The 17,675-nt window shown below is 35.4% G+C and overlaps 1 protein-coding gene across 1 annotated transcript in view; it reads right to left on the bottom strand.

Annotated features, from left to right (window-relative positions):
• Window positions 1-17,675, bottom strand: part of LOC129235127 (unconventional myosin-Ia-like) — a 343,494-nt gene that overhangs the window by 56,608 nt on the left and 269,211 nt on the right. Inside the window, exons 14-18 of the mRNA XM_054868818.1 lie at window positions 15,615-15,701; window positions 6,734-6,799; window positions 5,752-5,856; window positions 1,872-1,934; window positions 74-268 (exon numbers count right to left, since the gene is read on the bottom strand). Coding sequence (XP_054724793.1) covers window positions 74-268; window positions 1,872-1,934; window positions 5,752-5,856; window positions 6,734-6,799; window positions 15,615-15,701 — 516 coding nt within the window. The remainder of the gene's footprint in view (window positions 1-73; window positions 269-1,871; window positions 1,935-5,751; window positions 5,857-6,733; window positions 6,800-15,614; window positions 15,702-17,675) is intronic.

Below are 17,675 nucleotides of genomic sequence, written 5' to 3'. Positions count from 1 at the left end.
TCCGCGGTTAGCGGCTCGCTTGCCTTCCAGATTGATTTTGGATAAATAAAAGTAGCAGGATGGGTATACTTACGGCTCCGGCGTAGTGTCTGACGCGGAAGCAGTTGTGGGGGAGCGTTGAGTCGGCGATGAAGTTACGACAGCCCCTGCTCTCAAAGTAGGGGTTGTCTTGACAGGCCTGCGTCAGCTTGTACAGGAAGGTCTCGTCGTTCACGGGACCGGGCCGAAGGCACTCTTCGTCTAGCATGGCCAAAATGCCGTGATTATTCTGTAAGGACACACGCCAAGATGAGCGAAACGGATTTCTGAAGTAAGGGGCCATTCATTAATCACGTAAGGTTCTCGAGGGGGAGGGGGTGTTTACAAAAATCTCTACATACCCTTACTTTGGGGGGGAGAGGGAGGGGTCAAACACATTCTTACGTATTATTTTCTAAGTCGTTATCTTATATTAGAAATCGCGCGGTCAAGTGATTTGGAAGAGATCATATTTCATTTGCTTGTAGAAGGTAAAAAACGTTTTTGGATGAGCTGTTTTTTAGTTGTTTTTCAAAGAATGAATAGTGTAAAATATAATCAAAGAATCGCACTATTCATGGCATGTTTTGTTTTTAATTAGTATCGCATCATATAATACATTTGAAAAATAAAGGTCTTTGATTTACGTCAAAATGGAAGTATTAGTGAAACTGATCTTTTTTTATCAACATTTTATTATTTTGAATAACGAAATGGAATCGTACGTAAGAATAGGGGGAGGGGGTTTGAAAAATCTTACGTATCCTTACATGGAGGGAGGGGGGATCAAAAATTGCCAAAATTATACTTACATAGTTAATGAATGTCCCCTCTGCAAACTTCTACCACCAAAAGCGCTTCAGTTAAAACGAAACAGCCGACACTTAATTTTCCACAAAATGGACAAATACGTTTCCAACAAAAACTTTGTGAAATAATTCTATTGTGGTTCTCCTCATATAACAAGTGCCCATGCTACTAAACTCGCTTGATTTTGATTTCTAATTCGATAATTACAACGAAACACCTTGAAATGTATTTGAATTTTATTTTGATTGAAGTCACTTTCTCATCAGTTGCATTCTGAAAATGTATTTCACATAAAGCCACACGTATATGATAAGTCTAATCTAAATTTTGTGGTGCTTTATTCTATATCTAATACATTGTAAAAATATTGGATTCGTAAAAAAAATTTGAATTTTGAGAGATTTGCAAGTTTTTAGACGCGTAGAATCCGTTTTGAACATTTTTCGAAAAGGTTTGTCGGTCTGTCTGGCTGTATTTGGTGGTCGGTTTTTCGAGGCCACTTTGGTGCAAAAACTACTGCATGAAATCAAACAAAAATTAGGAACTGGTGCCTATTAGTTTTTGGCGCCAGTTCCTGCAACGGTGGTGGAGTAATCGATGGTGGTGTTTTCTGCGTCATGCACGACTTGGACAAAACTTGATCCGCAGGTAGACCTCGAAAAGGAAATGCGCTCATTTGAATTTGGCGGCAATAGCTCAAAAGGAGGGAGCATCGAACTTTTTTTTTTTTTTTTTAAACTTTTGATTGCTATATCTCCAGAACTAAAACAAGGATTCAGACAGAAATTGGTCCTTATAGGTAGACCTCAAAGGGTACAAAAGCTGAGTCGATTTTAGCGCCCATAATATCCAAGAAGGGTGGTTCAGTCGAAATTTCTTTCTCATTAATTGTATTAATTTTAGTTAATAAAACCATCTAATAAAAAACAACTTATATTTTGATCCAATCAAGGTTTTATTTTCAGCAAGTTTATCGAAAGCAAATTCATCAATTCATGCTTATTGTGCGGTTGACAATGCTAAAGAAAAATATGGAGATTTACCTTTTCGATGAGATCACATATGACAGCATTGTTAAAATAATCTATATGCTCCCATTGGATACCCTAAAACGAAAAAAGAAAGAGTGAGATTTTGATGAGTACCGTAGATCTATCATAACTTTTTCCTATTTACAAAATGTCATCCTCGAAAATTATTAAAAAACACTTAAATATGAAGCTGGAATAGGACTTTGAGCAGCCTACTGAGTAAAGAATAGCGAAGTACAATTGTCACCGGCGACAATCGTAACACATCTAAGAAAAAAATAAAAAAAAACTACCCAAATGAAGATTATAAGTAATGCTAATATTTAACCTTCGATGCAAAAAGGAAGAGGTTACAAATTTGATGTGTCTGTGTGTTTGTCTGTGGCATCGTAGCTCTTAAGCGGATTTACCGATTTTTATCATTGTTATTTTTTTTTTCTTCGAAAGGTGACTTGATTGTTATCTAGATCTCATCTTTGTATAGGACTTGAATTATAAAAGAAATTGATTGAAAACTTTGGAAATTAGAATTTCTTTGCAGTTTTGGTAGTGAAAACTTACTTTTAGCAACGATTTCACTGTTGGCAGACCAGCAGGGGAGAAAACTTAAGGATTTAAAATATTTATCTTTTGCCATTTACTATATCTTAACTAATAAATTAATTGTAATAGCTTTTAGTATATGAGGCAAGGCTTTAAAATTGATTTTCAAATTTCTCTATTGATTCTGATTTTCTTTCCTTTTCCGTGTTTTACTATATTATCTGGAAAAGCGAAAAAATATTTAAATTTTATATGTGTTCTGGACGGTCATTCCACGCTCGTCAGCTTGCGAGATCGAGATTCTCGCTCACGTGATCGATTGTGACATATAAATGTCGCAGAGTAGCATTCTAATGTACTCAAACCTAGTCGCAACATAAGTTCGAGTAGATTAGAATGCTACTTTCGACATTTCTACGTCACAACCAATCACGTGAGCGAGGATCTCGTTCTCGCTAGTTAACGAGCTTGGAATGACCGCCCTGGTCCGTGAGGTCCATTTTAATATAAAGTAAGACAGTCGGGGTCGAGGACTTCTTAACTTTTTAATGAAATATTGGTGCTTTGTCTGATTTATTCTCAAATATAAGATTTATAACATTATAATTAATATCTGGTTTTGGAGTCTTCAATAGTTTTTTTTTTTCTAAATTGCAAATTTTCTATATGAGTCACAATTGATTATATCATTAGAGCACCGCCAAGCACCAGTTACGTAAACTAGCTTTAAGTCAGTATTGCGGCAAAAAGTAACATTAAATTCAAATTTTAAGTCAATTACTCCAACCAATTTTTAAAGATATGCCTATGTGGTCACTGATGAGTGATATGGATTCCATTTCGTCAATTCAACAAGAGGTTGTTGTTATTGAAGATACTTCTTTTGGTTACTTTTGATGTAAAGCGATATTGAGATCCAGTGGCTAATGTTTAGCTGATGGTAAACCTGAATCAAGTTTCGCAGATGCAGCACTATCTGCCAACTATTTACGACTCACGCCTCACACCTTTGCCAAAACAAAGGATGATAATCAAAAATTTTATTGAAAACGTTTTGATCACTGTCCGTACAGTCCCGTTTTAGTACCAAGAAAATCAAGACTGGCGTTACATATTGGCTCAATTTCTTGGCGTCAGGCTTCTATGCAGATAAAGACGCTGGAGCATCTTTACAAAAAGTGTGCATGTTAGTGGTGCCTAAATGGGAAAGTAAAGTACACTGTTCGACACACATTGAAAATGCTACACCAAAAGAAGACGTGGCCAGAAATTTATGTAAATTTCAGGATGGACGCACGTCACTTTGTTATGCAAATGATGTGAAATGCTGTACTTTTCAACGCATGAGAAGCAAAATATAAAAGGAGGAATTTGAAGGCAATATTCGTGCCGTTATTTTGTTTTTATCTCGAAGGATACGTGTTATAGGAGAGGATATGCCAGGCCGCTGTCAACCGAGGCACTTCTAGCAGACAGACGATTTTACAAGCGGTATGGTGAGCCGGGTTGAGAAGGGCAGGTTGGAGCTTCGTCAAATCGCAGTTAATGCCAACATGGATGCGTCCAAGATGCATCCAGGTGTGGCGAAGACAGTTGGAGCAAGGAAATGTGACAAATTAAGCGGTGTAGGTGCATTCAGAGCGACGTCAGCACGTAGATCTGAGTATCCACCAACAAGCGGTGGCCGCTCCGCAAGCCACGTGTAACTCTATTCTAATGCGTGTGCAAGGCACCCTGGATGTTCCCATATCGACCAGAATTATTTCCCGTCGATTGGTTGCGGGTGGCCTGCACTCACGGCATCTGTTAAGAAGACTGCCATTCACCCCACAGCATAAACGCCATTGCTTGGAATGGTGCTGAGATAGAGCGACTTGGATGGCGGAACGTCATGTTCTCAGATGAATCACGCTTCTGTTTGACGATTTTTTTTCGGTGATAGTTACCGCACACGAGTGTGGCGTCGACGTGGAGACAGGTGTAATCCAGTAGCAACTGTGGAACGCCTCACCGTTCGAAAACACTGCATCTTGGTTTGGGGCGCTATTACGTATGATACCACATCACCTCTAGTTTGTATTCAGGGCACTATGACTGCCGAACGATACGTGTAGAATACTGCGACCGGTGGCAATCCTTTACCTTCAAGGGGTACCCAATGCAATATTTCAGCAGGATAATGCCAGCCCACTCAGTACTCGCATCTGCAAACATGCTCTAAAAGGTGCACCTCTAATCTGTCACCAATCGAACACGTGTGGGATGTTATTGCACACGAGTTTGCAAACTTTGCTTCTGCTTCGTTCAGAGGACAAACTTTGGCAAATGGTTGACAGGGAATGGAGAGCCATCCCTTAGGACATCATCCACATTCTTATTGACTCTGTACCTAGACGCGTTTCTTCGTATATCGCCGTTCACGGTGGTCCTACATCCTTCTGAGTCGACGCCGTCTTCGTTCTGTAATATTGATATCTGTTCTAAAGACAGATCGCTTATTGTTTCTTGCTGTCTTTGTCTTTTTGCCAAATTTAATCCCTTTTGGATTACTCCTTCTTGGTGTTGCATTTTCAATGTCAAGCAGTGGATATTTGTACGAGGTAAAATATTACTGTTAAAATAATCCTTTCTTCGTTGTATTTTTTTTAGTATCCAAACGGTCTTTAATTTTGGAATATGCCTCGTATTTTACTAAACCAATAAGTTTAGGAAAATGTACTTGATTTAAACAAACCACAAAAACGAACTTTAATGTAAAACATGTAAATAATAAGAAACTTGGAGATTTTTTAAAGGTCCCACAAAAATTCTTGTTCGTGGTTTCAGGATATATTCGGAAACAAAAGGGTAAAAAAGTTTGCATGTTGATGGGATAAATGGAAAAAAGTAAAACTGAGCAGTTGGAAAACTTAGATATTACTTATTTAATTGAGATGATCAGTCAGTCACTTTTTTTGGATTGTCTTCGGGGTCGTCCTCAAACGATTTCACGTTTGGAGGGGAAGAGGGAGAGGTCAAAAATTTTGAGTTTTTGACATCGGGGACAGATGGGGTAGCGGGATATGTGACATCACATTTTTTTAATAAAAATATGCTTATGCAAAACAGCGTGACATTACAAGGAGAATGGAGAGAGAAAAATAAAAGGTTACACTTTGTGACATACGGGGGGGGGGGGAGTAAAAAAGTATGTGACATCACTTGTTGTAGTCTTTTTGCAATAATTAGTCATAAATTGGTAGGGTAAAATTTGATGCGTAATTCAATGTTTAAACATAGGAACAAAACGAAAAAGCATCAATAAACCAAGATATATAATTATATATTAACAACCGATATGTAAACATACCTCTTTGATGTATTCTTCTTGTTCTGCTTTAAGAGTGAGCTCTATTAGAATTTGCTGGAGTTTCTCGTTGCAATAATTTATAATGAGCTGTTCGAACGAGTTAAACTGAAAATAACAAGCAAACTATGTGAGCACCTCTAAAAATAAAACACTATGATACAAAGATTCAACTTATTCAAATAATAATAAAAATCGACTGCTATAAGTTGGTTCATAAAGTTTTTTTGTTTAAAAATGATTAAGTAAAGGATAAAACTTCTGATGTTAGTTAAACTATGAAAGAAGGAGGAGGGCACTGCAGAACAACGAGGCATGTTTTACTAAGATGCTTTGAACAAAATAATCTAGAAAAATTCTCAATAGATAACAGTACCAATCCTACCTATCTGTTAAAATTTCAAAGCTATTGATGAAAAATTTCATTTTTCTGTAGTGCCGATTATTTTTGTTCCAGCAAAAGTTTTATGTACTTTAAACAGACTTCTTCAAATAGAAACATTGCTTGAACTAACTGTTTTAAGTTAAAATTAATTATTGCAGAAGACATTATCAAAATACAGGCAAGTTTAAGACAATGTTAAGATTTTTATTTCTGCAAAGTTAGCCTAAAGGAGACGACAGGGCACCGAAAAAACAAAAACCAAGTGAATAACCTCAACCGGAACCGAAGTGAATATTATACAAGCGTCCATCGATATTGTTAAGAGAATAATGTTCATGGTACAACAAGTTGAAAAAAATACCTATACATAGAAACTTGCAACTCATTTTTTTTATATAATCAATTCATAAACTGCTAATTAGTTTCTTCCAAAAAAAAAGTGGCTGATCAACTTTTTTTTTTGCTTTGTGATGGTTGCAAGAACTATAAAGACACAAAAACGAATTCTTTTTCTGGCAATTCCAAGCATAAAACGATTTTTAAACTACATGATTTTATGCCAAAAAGCATCATTTAAAAATGGAGCGCATGTGAACTTACCTCCAGAATTTCAAACCCATAAATGTCTAGCATCCCAATACATTTTCTTTTACCTATCCTTTTCGCCTGAAAACAAAACATATTCTTAACAGTAAAAAATAACATGGAGTACATTTTACTGATATACAATTCAATAGCAATTTTACTTCTTATGTAGCCTTGATTTTATGATTGGTACAAATTCTGTAAACAGTAATAATGTTTGTGATGATTTGTCGTAATCTAGCTAAATTAGGAGTTTATTAAATTATCTTTCATCTAAAATTATTGTAGTAACGTAACCTGCAAATAGTTTCTTCTAATGAATATACAGCCCCCGTACATTCGGCTGAAGTATACGGTCCTCTCATTTCTGAATGATAAAATTTGTGAATGGAAAGAAATAAGATAGAGGTAGAATCGTCTACGATTTTCTGGAATATTTGAGAGGTCTCTTTCGATGTCTATGAATAGCCGTGCCGCATGATAAAAAGTCAATCTCGATTGAGAAGTTGTACTGAGAGTGTATAAGCTCTGTTTATTGCGAGGCATTTCGCTGTGTTGTTTTGCGTATTTGGATGTAAATACGTGTGTAACCGTTGAGTTTACGGTGTCGATTGATATTTGCTTAATTGCTGATGATTAATTTAGCAGGTGTTAACGATCTTTCCTGTACAGAGTGTAAATAAATCTCCTGTGTTTTCTCAAGAACTGTGACGTCATTTCAAGAAAGTTGGAAGTCGCACCGGATCCGTAACAATATCTATATTATTAATACTTTTGCGGGTCTGACTCTCATCTCTCTCAGTGCGCCTTTAACCCTATCTCCTCCGGACTGTCAATGTCAGACAGGTCAATGCTGGTACCGTTGGTAAAAGGACATTCAAGAGAAGTAATTCTGCCCTGTCTCATCACTTTAAGTCTTAAGGAGCTTGAGATATAAATTAATAAAAACACCATGAAAATCATCAATTGAAGGGCCGGTTGTAACAACATTGGATGCTATATTTTTTCTTCAAAATTGGTTTTCCAGGGAAATAATGTTGGTTGGTTCGTTAAAAAACGAATTTGGGGTTTATCTTTATCCTTTGGAAAAAAAAAAGTTTATTACAGTGGATGAACGTTGGATGTGACTTTCTTGGCAGCCTTTACAATTTAATTGCACTCTCAGAAAAAACGCTCTCCTGTAAAATTTGTATTTTGTAATATCTAATGTTGTTTCAGTCGAACCTTCAACTGTCACCTGCCGCAGTCGGTGAACGGGGTTCGCTTGCGAAGCGAGCAGGGGACGGATCTTCTAGTAAGGAAAAAAATTCCGTGCTGCGAAAACCATCGACGTTTAAGCTCTCATTGCTTTGAAAGATATCATTTAAGCAGGAGTATCTGCAGTATTCTTTTTAGAAAGTTTTTTTTTTTTTTTTTTTTTTGTATGCTTCAAATGTTGCGGAGTATTGGATTCTCATTATAGTCAGAGTTAGTTTATTCCCCAGTGATTGGAAATCCTTTCTTTTATGTGGCACCACTGTACAATAACCATTACTAATGGGGTGGTTTCCTTCAGTCAAAAGTACTACTTTTAGTCATTAAAATTGATAGAATGGGCAAAAAAAAAAAAAAAAATTAAAAAAAAAAAAAAAAAAAAAAAAAAAAAACGTGGACCCAGAAAATATTTTTATTTTCCCAACAGTTTTTTTTAAATTAATTTTTTTAAATGTCCGATTTTTCAAACAATGCGTGGTCTTTATGACGTCACAAATGATGCAATTTGCCGCATCTTTCTACTACGTTTCCACGTTATGATAATCAAGCAGCGAATTAAAATTGCGCTCTATGCTTGCTATCAACCATATCGTTGCCAATACACGTAAGTAAAGATGCGAATTAAATATTTTGTTTTATGAATGGCAACATTGAATGGCATTTCATCATTTGTGATGTCACACGACAGAAGTGTAAACAATGAAAGCGCAACGATTTGAGTAATTTTTTTTAAATATTAAACTTAAATAAATTATTTAAAAAATGGTCAGATACTATGATTTTAAGCATGCTATTTCAGAAAAAAATACTTTTAAAGTTTTGGAAACGACCCCATTGAGAATTTTGACGCCCAGTTTCCTACTGGATGGAGGCACTTGACCTCACATGATGCGGAATTAACATTAAATTTAAACTCCCACGAGTCCATCCTTACCAGATGGATGAATTTTCAACATACTGCAAAATCATAGTATACGGTAATATAACGTTATACGCCGGATGAGGCCGGGTTTGAACCTGCAAACATGGCCTAAAGGGCACAGTGCCTTACCTCTATCCCCCTCTGCCGACACTGCAAGCCTTTCTACAGAGGGAGAGAGATAATATGTTATGAAAGTTCTTACGCCTAGTAAATCATTTTCCACGAACAAACTTATATTTAGCTATAATAAAAATTTAATTACAATAGTTACTTCATTGTTTTTAAACATTCACATAATTTCACTACCCAAAGACTTGCTGGCAGAACCCACTCCCTTGTAATACTTATCGGTTACTGTGACTAAGATTTTTTAAACATTGACTCGTCTATAAACTACATGTAAAACAGAATTATACGTAGAGAATTTTATATGTTATATTGGAAAACATAAATAGATAAGAGAAGCTTATAAAGGCGCGTGAAGTCATTAAGTTTCATGTGTAAGAAAAGCTTTGAAATTATATAGTTATCAAAAGAAATATTAAAAAAATTACCCTTAAGATAGTAACCATTAAACATTTAAGTCAAGTTTTGTAAAGGTGCAAATCATATTAGCGTAATATTATTAATCTAATCAAAGCTATAGTAAGAAAATTAGAAAAATGATCCAAGTTGCTTAACTGGGCACACGAGAAATTCAATGAATTTCTTTCATTGGAGCCACCATCAAATTTGTGCTTTTTGACGTTGCTATTTCTTTCACTTTTTAGCACGAAGGTATTTATTTATCTTATCATCAATTACTTGTACCTAAGAACAATAATGTATCACGCGTAAAACCAGTAATATTATTAAATATCTATTTTTAATGAGAGCACTAATCTGGCTATAGTTGCTTTTGAGTTTATGATACAACATTTATTGTTGTTACTCTTCACTAAGTAGTTAGTTTGTTTAAAATTACATTACTTTATGTTACTTATTTCATGTTAGATATTTTTAATTTTTCATTTTAACCAAGTTTATTCTAATGAAACGAAAATGGCAACGATATAGGGCCCTCAGACTAAGCAAAACCTGATTAGGGAAACAAAAATTGAGCCCTTTTTTATTTTTTATTTTTTTTAGTGCCACTTCAAATCCTTTTTCATGGAAAATTGACCAAAATGTTAACCTCCCCACTAAAAAAACTACTAATGAGTTTTTTTTTTCAGGGTTTTAATGTGATCAAAGTTATCTTTAGCGAAATTTCGCTCCGGAAGAAAACTCTCTTTTGTCTTTATGTACTGCTACAGTTTGATTTATCGTTTAAAAATTTGCCAGTTAGATTAAAGCTACCTTTTAAGAAGTTAACTTTTAACAAACTAGGAAATTCAGCTCACTAATCGTAATAAAATCAACCTTGGTAAACTAATATCCCAAATTAAATGTTTAAACTGCCTTAAAGTCTCTTATAAAGATGGATTTTTTTTAATTTTAATGTAGGAAAATGTGGGGCAAAGTGAAATAGTGAAATACTTACTCTTTTTTTAGAGCTATCAATCTGATAATAGTTAAGGTATGTTGTTGCATATGTTGTCAGAGAAGAGTATCAAAGCATATGACAATACAAGTTTCAAAAATTGATATTCATATTGTAATACTTCACTGCAAGTCATTTTTCTTTTATTATAAACTGGTTAAGTCCTTGGTATTAACATTTTAAATATTAGTTCAGACGCACTAATACAGTAGACCCCCGTTTTACGTGGGGGTTACGTTCCACGGAAATGCCGCATAAATCGAAACCGCGTAAATTGAGACCTAATACCAGTGTTACAATAGGCGTTTGGTTCCGCAGATAACAAAATACTTCATTCTAATGATGATTAATTGTATAACAAGTTTAATGTGTACTTATATCGACTTTTATGTTGTGCATAAAAGTCGATATGTTATTATGTTGATGATATATCATTATGTTGTTTCTTTATGCACAACATGCATAAAGAAAACATAAATTAATTTCGTGTTCTGTTTATAAAGAGGAGCTGGCTATGATAGTCTTTTGGTAGTCATTAAAAATTTTTCTCAGTAATTCTTTGCAGAGCATTAACGCTCCCATGATCACTTATGTTATTTCCATGATAGAATCTTCCTTCACTAAGATCATTTTTATTGGAATGGCTCAAAAGTTTCAATGTGAACGTTTTTGGTTGTGCGTCATCGACGTCGGTATCCTCGTTAGTTTTGACCTCCTTTGTCACTCCTAAAAGCTCTTCTTCCAGTTCTGAACTATGCGAGTTTAATAACTTTACTTCTGGAAAGAGCTCTGGAACCAATCGCATCAAATGTCTCCAGTGACCTGAGCTCGATTATTAGCATGCCAAAATGCAGTTGATTATGCGTAATCTGAAATCTTTAGGAGTTTGGATTTTGAAAGAGGGGAAAAGTTATCTGTTGCCGCATCCGCGTAAAACCGAAACTTATCCACGGAAAATGAAATAAAGGTGTCAAATCTTAAACCAGGGCTTCGCAACCGGTGTGCCGCGACAAGGGACCCGGTGTGCCGCTGTATTTTTGTAGTTATATAAAAAGAAAGAGCCTTGATGTATTTTATTTTAAAATTACGACCGAATTGTGTTTGTATCGTTCTGTAACTTCTCAATTCACCCTGTCGATCATGTGCAATAAGACATACCCAACAAGGGGAGAGGCGGGATTTGCTGCCCCACACCTCTTTTAAACTTCCTGTGATCCCATTACTTTCAGTTTTTGAAAACGGATTCTAATTTTCACAAAATAAACTAATTATACAGAATTTTTTCTAAATCTTTCGAAACGGGAGTATCGCCCCCTTCCCCAGGCAGAGACCGTACCCTCCCGCCCAGAATTTTAGCCCCAGCTTTAACTTTTCTGTTTTCCTCTTTTCCAGTTCCGATACTAATTTCATTTTATCATAGTTTCTCAAAGCTCGGTTCTAAGACTTAGCAAATAAGAAATTAAAACCACACACTGTTTCCTCCATCGTGAAGCTCTCATGACAAAGCACTTACCAGATGAGCTGAAGTCAATTTTGGCTGAAGTCGTGAAAATCGTGTATTCCATAAAATCGAGGCCGCTTAATTCTCGCCTTTTCTCCGTAGACTTTGTGACGAACTGAAGGCAGATCACCATTCCCTACTTCTTCATACAGAGATTCGCTGGCTTTCATGTGGTAATAAGGTACTATCGAGAATTTTCGAATTGAGGGACGAGGTACGACAGTTTTTGATTTTAAAAAACGAAATGCAGTGCGCCAGTTTGTTGCAAGACAAATATTGTCTGGCAAAACTAGCTTACATTGCTGACATTTTTGAACACCTTAACGAATTGAATAGAAAAATGCAAGGACAAGAAGAGAATTTGGGTTACATGTATGGACAAGCTATAAATGGGTTCAAATCAAAAATTCAGCTGTGGAGAGAAGAAGTAAATCATGGCTCATTGGACATGTTCAAACGAACCGTCAAAATGGTATGTAAAGGAAATGGCATGGAAGAAAAGCTCTTGAATGTGGTGGCAGACTTCGGGACAAGTTTAAGCACTATTTCAAGAATATTAACATGGAACAGTATGACTGGATTCGCGTTCCATTCTGTTCATCTGCGGATGTATCAGTTAAAGACCTTTCTTTGAAGGCGCGAGAAAAATTTATGAACCTCAAGAGCGACCGTACTTTTAAACTTAAGTTGAAAAGAAGTGCTTATGGACGAATTTTGGTTGCTGGTTAAAAATGATTATCCCACCATCTCTTGTCTTACTATTGATGTGCTGCTACCACTTTCAATTACATATCTTTGCGAACTCAGTTTCTCAACCCTCACTCTTATTAAAAAAAAAAAAAACTCAGTTTCTCAACCCTCACTCTTATTAAAAAAAAAAAAAAAAACAGCAAGAGATCATCTTTAAAGAGCCTGATCAAGAACTTCGTGTAGCTCTTTCCAGCATAGAGCCAAACATCAAACAACTTTGCTCCTCAAGGCAGGCTCAAGTGTCTCATTAGTGTCAAACCTAAGTTAGGTGCTTGGTTTTAATTTCTTGCTTGCTTCTTTCTTGAAACATTTTTTGATAAATCTTTTAACTGCAGTGTGCACTTTAATGACATGTTTGACAGAAATGCTTTGAAACATATCAAGTATAATTTTCTGTAAAGACTGATATAGGTAGTTCTGTTGTTTATTATCACCTTCAATACATTCCAAATACAGTAAAACCCCTCCTAACGGACACCCCTTAAATGTGGACACTCCTCTTATGCGGACAATTTTTAATTTCCCGATTCCAAGGCAAATAACATTATTAAACCCCTGTCCACGAGGCACCCCTCTATTGCAGACAAAAAAAAAATTGTCCGCATTAGAGAAATTTTACTGTATTTCTACTTTCTAAATAAATTTAACTGCACTACGTTAGTTATAATTGTATAATTCATATGAAAAAGTCCCCCCCCCCCGTCTTTTTACCAGTGAATGATAAAAACATTTCTATATTACCATTGCGAAATTCAGTTTAGTGTGCCCCGTTGATCTAGAAATTTCTTCAGTGTGCCGCAAAGTAAAAAAGGTTGAGAAGCACTGTCTTAAACCGCATATAATCAAAACCGCGTAAAATAAGCCCGCGTAAAACGAGGGTGTACTGTATTCGGTGCAGTATTTATTTATTTAATATTAAGTTCATTTTTATTTAAAATCTTTTATACAATTAGTCAAGTACACGTTGGCAGAAGTGAAATTGCTCATGTCGTTTGGTTATTCAACCATTTATTCAATCACTTACGTCATTAATTATTTCGTTTACTTTCTACCTTTATTAATTCACTTATATAAATATATATTTATTCATTCACTCACTTATTATCTTATTAGTTAACCATTTTTTTCGCTCATTTATTTTTTCTCATACATAAATAAATGTATTTATTTATTTATTCATATATTGTATTCTTATCTACTCATTAATTCATTTATTTATTCATTCACTTGATTAAAGATATGTTTACTAATCAAACAGCAAATTTTTCATTCAAAATTTTTTTACTGAAATTACATGTCATCTGAAGTTACTAACCGTACTCAAATTGTTCTCTATAAGTTATTAATATCAGTTGCTATCACTAATGTAATTAACTTTTCAGACGGAATATCTGCCGCTAAGGCGGTTATAATGGGGTCGTTTCCAAAATTTTAAAAGTATTTTTTTCTGAAAGAGCATGCTTAGAAACAAAAGATCTGACCATTTTTTAAATAATTTGTTTAAGTTTAATATTTTAAAAAAATTACTTAAATCGTTGCGCTTTCATTGCTTATACTTTTGTCGTGTGACATCACAAATGATGAAATGCCATTCACAGAACAAAATATTTAATTCGCATCTTTACTCTCGTGTATTGGCACCGATATGGTTGATAGCAAGCGTAGAGTGCAATTTTAATTCGCTGCTTGATTATCATAACGTGGAAACGTAGTAGAAAGATGCACCAAATTGCATCATTTGTGACGTCATCAAGACCACGCCTTGTTTGAAAAATCAAACATTTAAAAAAAAAAAAATTAAAAAAAACCCTGTTGGGAAAATGAAAGTATTTTCTAGGTCCATGTACTTTTTTTTGCTCATTCTATCCATTTCAATGACTAAAAGTATTACTTTTGACTGGAGGAAACAACCCCATTGCATTTGTTATCTTGTAAGTTTCTTGATTCTCTTTTAAAACAAAACGTATAACTATGAGCAATTAATTCGTGCATTAAAAAATGACTTAATAACATGCCGTACGTTATAACGACCTCTCGTTATAGCGACCGATTTTGTTTGGACAACAGGGGTAATCATAACGAGTGTCGACGGTATGCTTTTCTTTCATCGAACAGGATGCAATCTTGGCATGAGCAAAGCTTGTGGATAATGGTGAAAACTTCAACAAAATCCATCCGGTAGTTTCTGTGTTTACCACGTACATACAAAATTGGAGTGTGTATTTTAGGTATAGATTTGGTTGGGGTAAGTGGGACCTCTATTAAAACATCTTGGTTTCAAAACCTTATACAAAAATTTTGAAACAAAAAAATTTAAACTTATTGCCTTATTTTATCTTGGATATTATTAATCAACAAAAGTTCATCATTATTTTCTAAAATAATGCTTTAAATATCCTTAACGATTGTATGTAAATATACGTATGATATTATATTATAACGATTTTGACTGAAGGAAACCACCGCATTATTAGGGCTAGTAATTATAAGTGGCACTGTGCGTGAAAAATTAGTTAGTTTGAACACGTCAAGCATTATGTAAAAATACAAATAATAAGTTTTCTACATTGTACTTTATTTGTTTTGAATTAAACCATCCCCTCTTCCAAAAATAGGGGCAAATTGGTGAATCAGTAAACGAAAAATACATTCTTAGAGGCGGGTTCCTCAAAGTAGGGGAATAAAAACATATTCCCTCCGAAGAGTTAAAATTATCATTATTCTAGTATTCTCTATTTTTTTTTTCTTTTGAGTTGTCTTTTTATTTAGTCAAAGTTTATGTCCCATTCTCTAATCACAACAGTCAGTGTTATTTGCCACTAACAATCGATGTTTTCTATACTCAAGCCACAAACAACGCTGTCTACTGCGCACCGCTACTTGCAACATTCACTAAGATTGCAATTCGTTATGGAAACGAATCCTTACTTACAGTTTCCAGACTCACCCTGATCGTGTCGTTGATTCTGTTCACCAGCCAGTTGAATAGGCGACTGTACAAAGCTTTGCATAAGGCATTTCTCGCATAGTTGGCCTGAAATAGAAGCACAAATAATTTAATTTTCATTCTTATTGTACCACTAAAACTAACTATTCATACTGCTTTGAAGCTGATGGCTTGCTGGTCGTGGTCAATCCAGATGCTTTTATCTGATGTTTTGCCTGATATCCTCAGGCTTTATTGTAGCACAAATAATTTCGAAAGGAGAAGTGTGTGCTTCAAAGCATACCAATCAGTAAAGCTCCCAAAGCCAAAGAAGATAAACCAATCAGATGTCCTCTCAGAACCAAAAAGGATAAGACATTCAAAAGTCCTATCAAAACTAAAAAAATAAAAAGAAAATCTAAGCTAATCAGAAATCGTCTGATCGTCGACTAAGGAAAATAAAGCCGTTCAGAAGGCCTCCAAACACCAAAAGAAGGGGGGGGGGAGCTAATGAGATATCATCCTCTGATGGCCATAGAGGATAAAGCCATTCAGAAATCCTCTGAAGCTCAAAGACGATAAGCCAGTAAGAGGCAATAACGTCAAAACTGAGAGATAGGTGAATTATCCGATCAAGATTAAGGTCAAAACCTGTATAGTACAGACATTCTTCTGTACTATCCGGATTATTGATTCTGTATACTTGTGCTTTAAAGAATCCTGAGACAAGTCGAGCAAAGTATCAGCCAGAAGCATCCAGTGATGGCACAATCCAAGAGAGGGGATTTGGGGATGTACCCCCTCCAAAAATCAGAAATGATTCTTATTTTACCGTAGAAAAGAACTAAAACCAACTATATGCCTCTCCGAAAATTTACATATCGCCCTCGGAATTTTTCTTCTGGCTACCCCACAACCTGGATGGGCTACATCCAACAAGCCCGAGAAGTTTCCGGATTATTGATTCTGTATACTTGTGCTTTAAAGAATCCTGAGACAAGTCGAGCAAAGTATCAGCCAGAAGCATCCAGTAATGGCACAATCCAAGAGAGGGGATTTGGGGATGTACCCCCTCCAAAAATCAGAAATGTTTCTTATTTTACCGTAGAAAAAAACTAAAACCAACTATATGCCTCTCCGAAAATTTACATATCGCCCTCCGAATTTTTCTTTGGCTACACCACAACCTGGATGGGCTACGTCCAACAAGCCCGAGAAGTTTCCGGATTATTGATTCTGTATACTTGTGCTTTAAAGAATCCTGAGACAAGTCGAGCAAAGTATCAGCCAGAAGCATCCAGTAATGGCACAATCCAAGAGAGGGGATTTGGGGATGTACCCCCTCCAAAAATCAGAAATGTTTCTTATTTTACCGTAGAAAAGAACTAAAACTAACTATATGCCTCTCCGAAAATTTACATATCGCCCTCCGAATTTTTCTTCTGGCTACACCACAACTTGGATGGGCTACGTCCAACAAGCCCGAGAAGTTTTCAGATTACTGGTACTGACCATGAGTTCAGGGGCTCAGTTTTTAGAAGTACACTGGATCATGATTCAGAAAAAGATCATAAGAGTTACGGAGAAGGTTTGCAAATTATTGTTCACGAAAGTAAAAGAAAACTAGATTTGTTTCGCCTTTTTTTTTTTTTGTAATCAGATATTGATTTACAAATGTAATAATCACATTTTAAAAAGACAATTGAGGAAGTGAGAAGCAAAGGTAAGTTCGTGGCAAAATGAAAAATTTGGAGATGACCAGTACAAGTGGTAGGTGAACCCCTCGTTTGACTTGGGGCAAGATACAGTACTGGTAGCCCTGATAAGTGCTGCTGTATAGCAGGATTTAGGAAAAAAAATCAATGTTAGCCTACCTAGGATGTTATCTTTAAAGATGTTTTAATCAAAACTTGAAAATGTCCACTTACATCCCTTTGCTTCTCACTCCCTCAATTCAAAAATTTAAATTGCAAAATAATGAATTTTTAAAGAATACGAACTGATAGTCACGTGTCCCGTTAGCCAACACTTCTCAGAATTGGTTTGAACTGTTCATTCTATAATTACGAAAAAAAGAAAACC

This window comes from Uloborus diversus, chromosome 2 (genome assembly GCF_026930045.1).
Source record: "Uloborus diversus isolate 005 chromosome 2, Udiv.v.3.1, whole genome shotgun sequence".
NCBI lineage: Eukaryota > Metazoa > Arthropoda > Arachnida > Araneae > Uloboridae > Uloborus > Uloborus diversus.
Note: the sequence above shows the minus strand (reverse complement) of the source record. Positions and strands in the feature narration are given on the sequence as shown.